The 2,263-nt window shown below is 53.9% G+C and overlaps 1 protein-coding gene across 1 annotated transcript in view; it reads right to left on the bottom strand.

The window, feature by feature from the left end:
* The window catches only part of LOC104500169 (single-stranded DNA-binding protein 3), a gene marked incomplete at its 5' end in the record, with an annotated part of 56,976 nt that overhangs the window by 3,948 nt on the left and 50,765 nt on the right, over nt 1-2,263 (bottom strand). The window contains 2 exons of the mRNA XM_010143810.1: nt 211-259; nt 371-435. Coding sequence (XP_010142112.1) covers nt 211-259; nt 371-435 — 114 coding nt within the window. The remainder of the gene's footprint in view (nt 1-210; nt 260-370; nt 436-2,263) is intronic.

Below are 2,263 nucleotides of genomic sequence, written 5' to 3'. Positions count from 1 at the left end.
CCCCACCCTGGACGGGGGGTCCCAGGGCCCACCAGCCCCTATGGGGAAAGCAACCCAGGAACAGAGGCCGGGCTCTAGAGGCAGCACCTAAACAGAGGCTGGGGAACCCCTCCTCATCGGCTGAGTTCAGCTAACAGGGAATGGCCTCATTTGTGGGACAGTCCTCAGCCAGCCCCGCTCTTGCTTCAGGGAGGACCACGGGATACTCACTGAGTTAGCACTGCTGGGGTTTGGCCACGGCCTGCCGGCTCCCGGCCCCCTGGGGTCAAAATTACATGGAAAGAAAAAAAAAATAGTTGTGTTTTTATCCATACGGCCCTGCAAAGCCCGAGCCGGTGGCCAAACATCCCTAGCATGGGGGTTGCCTTACATGTTAATTCCAGGCATGCCGGGACCTAGGGAGTTGGGTGGAGGTCTCATGCCGCTGCCATAGTTCTGCAACGATAACCAAGGGTCAGTCTACTGTAACGGGAAGGGAAACCGGAAGAGACAAGAGAAGGGGAAAAAAGAAAACAATCAACGAACTAAAAAACAAGAGAGTTAGTTTGCAAATATGAGCTCTAAAAAAATAAATTACGTGATGATGAACATAAAGGAAATTATAAACCACCTTATAAACCACCCAGGTAGCTGAATATGGAAGGGAGCCAGGCTGAGCCCCAAAGCACCCCTCCAGTCTCTGAGGCCATGCTGGTGGGGGAAAACAGGCCCCTCCCAGCTCCAGAGACAAATGTGTCCACAGCCCCTGGGCACCAACAACAGCCTTTTGGATTTGGCTTTTTGTGCAGGAGAAAACAGGGGCAGGAAGAGAAAAGGCAGCATTGCTTGGAGCGTTATTGCTGCAGTGAGAGGAAGGGAAAAGGCTGCACGAACTGCCCTCGAGATGCAGCAGCATCCCCTGCTCCCAGGATGACGGCTGGAGTGGGGAAAACCAAGCCAGGCTTGTTTTCCCGTTGCTTCCCGGCTCTCTGCTACATCCCCTGGCGCAGGTCTGCAGCTGCGGGGGGAGCGGGCGAGGGCAGGCGCTCCCGTGGGGCTCCTCTCTTGGCTTATTCCACCCCAGCTTAGCCTCCAGCCGGGACTGGCAGCCTCAGATCTGCATCCCTCATCTCCTAGAACCAGCTCTAGTACAAAGCCAAGCCCAAGGCAGAGAGGGAAAAGGAATCCCCCAAATGCCATGTGCTCCATTTGGTCTGTGCTTTGCTCCCTGTGCCCTCTGGGCGATGGGCAGCCAGATTTAGGTTGCTCTGCTGCTCCTCCCCTCCCAGCTTCCCCTCAGGATGCATCTTTTTGAGCTGTATTTCTGCCATTTAGAGAAAAAAATTGTTAGGGCAGGAGGGGTGCAGCTGGTCACTCCTATTTCACAGCCACTCAGGGTGCTCCAAGCCGGATTTGAAGCGCAACATTTCAGTGCTGTCGATTTTTCCCTGGAATTACGGATGCACTCCGGAGCACTGTGCTCTGCTGAGGGCATTGCCAAAGTTTGTTTTGAAGAGGCAGAAAAGGGTTTTCCCCAAACAAATTACCGGCAAGTCCTTAATTGATTGAAATTCCAGCCATTTACACTGAATAGCAGCTTCAAACCCCTTGTTTAAAAAAAAAAAAACGCGCTCAGCGTTTTTAATTGGAGCTGAAAGGCTGGAAAACGAAGCCATCTGAAAGATGCTCAGGGAGGGTGGGGAGGGAACGCAGCTGTGCCGAGCGACCGGCAAGATGCTGCCGAAACCCAGCGAGCTACAAACCCTCTTCACGAGGCACCGTGGCCTCTGCAGAGCTAAACCTGTGACTTGTTAAAGGGAAAAAGGCGGTGGCGATGGGCTGTAAGGGATGATTCATCGCTGGTGCGTAATAAGTAGCTGTTGTCAGGACGCCGGGATGTCCTGGCTGGATGCTCTGAAGCCCTCTGGAATAATTTAAGGAGTATTTGCGAAGGTCCTGATGCAAGGCTTAAAGAAAAATAAGCCTTGGGCATGCCGGGCGTGAAGGGCTGCTGGCTTCAGTTCGCTATTTTTGGTGGTTGCCGGCACAGGCGCTGGCTCCTGGCCGTAATAAGTAGCTGTTGTCAGGACGCCGGGATGTCCTGGCTGGATGCTCTGAAGCCCTCTGGAATAATTTAAGGAGTATTTGCGAAGGTCCTGATGCAAGGCTTAAAGAAAAATAAGCCTTGGGCATGCCGGGCGTGAAGGGCTGCTGGCTTCAGTTCGCTATTTTTGGTGGTTGCCGGCACAGGCGCTGGCTCCTGGCAGGCTGCCGGGAGGCGAGC

The sequence above is a fragment of the Buceros rhinoceros genome, unplaced genomic scaffold (assembly GCF_000710305.1).
Source record: "Buceros rhinoceros silvestris isolate BGI_N320 unplaced genomic scaffold, ASM71030v1 scaffold13560, whole genome shotgun sequence".
Classification (NCBI taxonomy): Eukaryota; Metazoa; Chordata; class Aves; order Bucerotiformes; family Bucerotidae; genus Buceros; species Buceros rhinoceros.
The sequence above is the reverse complement of the archived record's forward strand: the minus strand, read 5'-3'. Positions and strand labels throughout refer to the sequence as shown.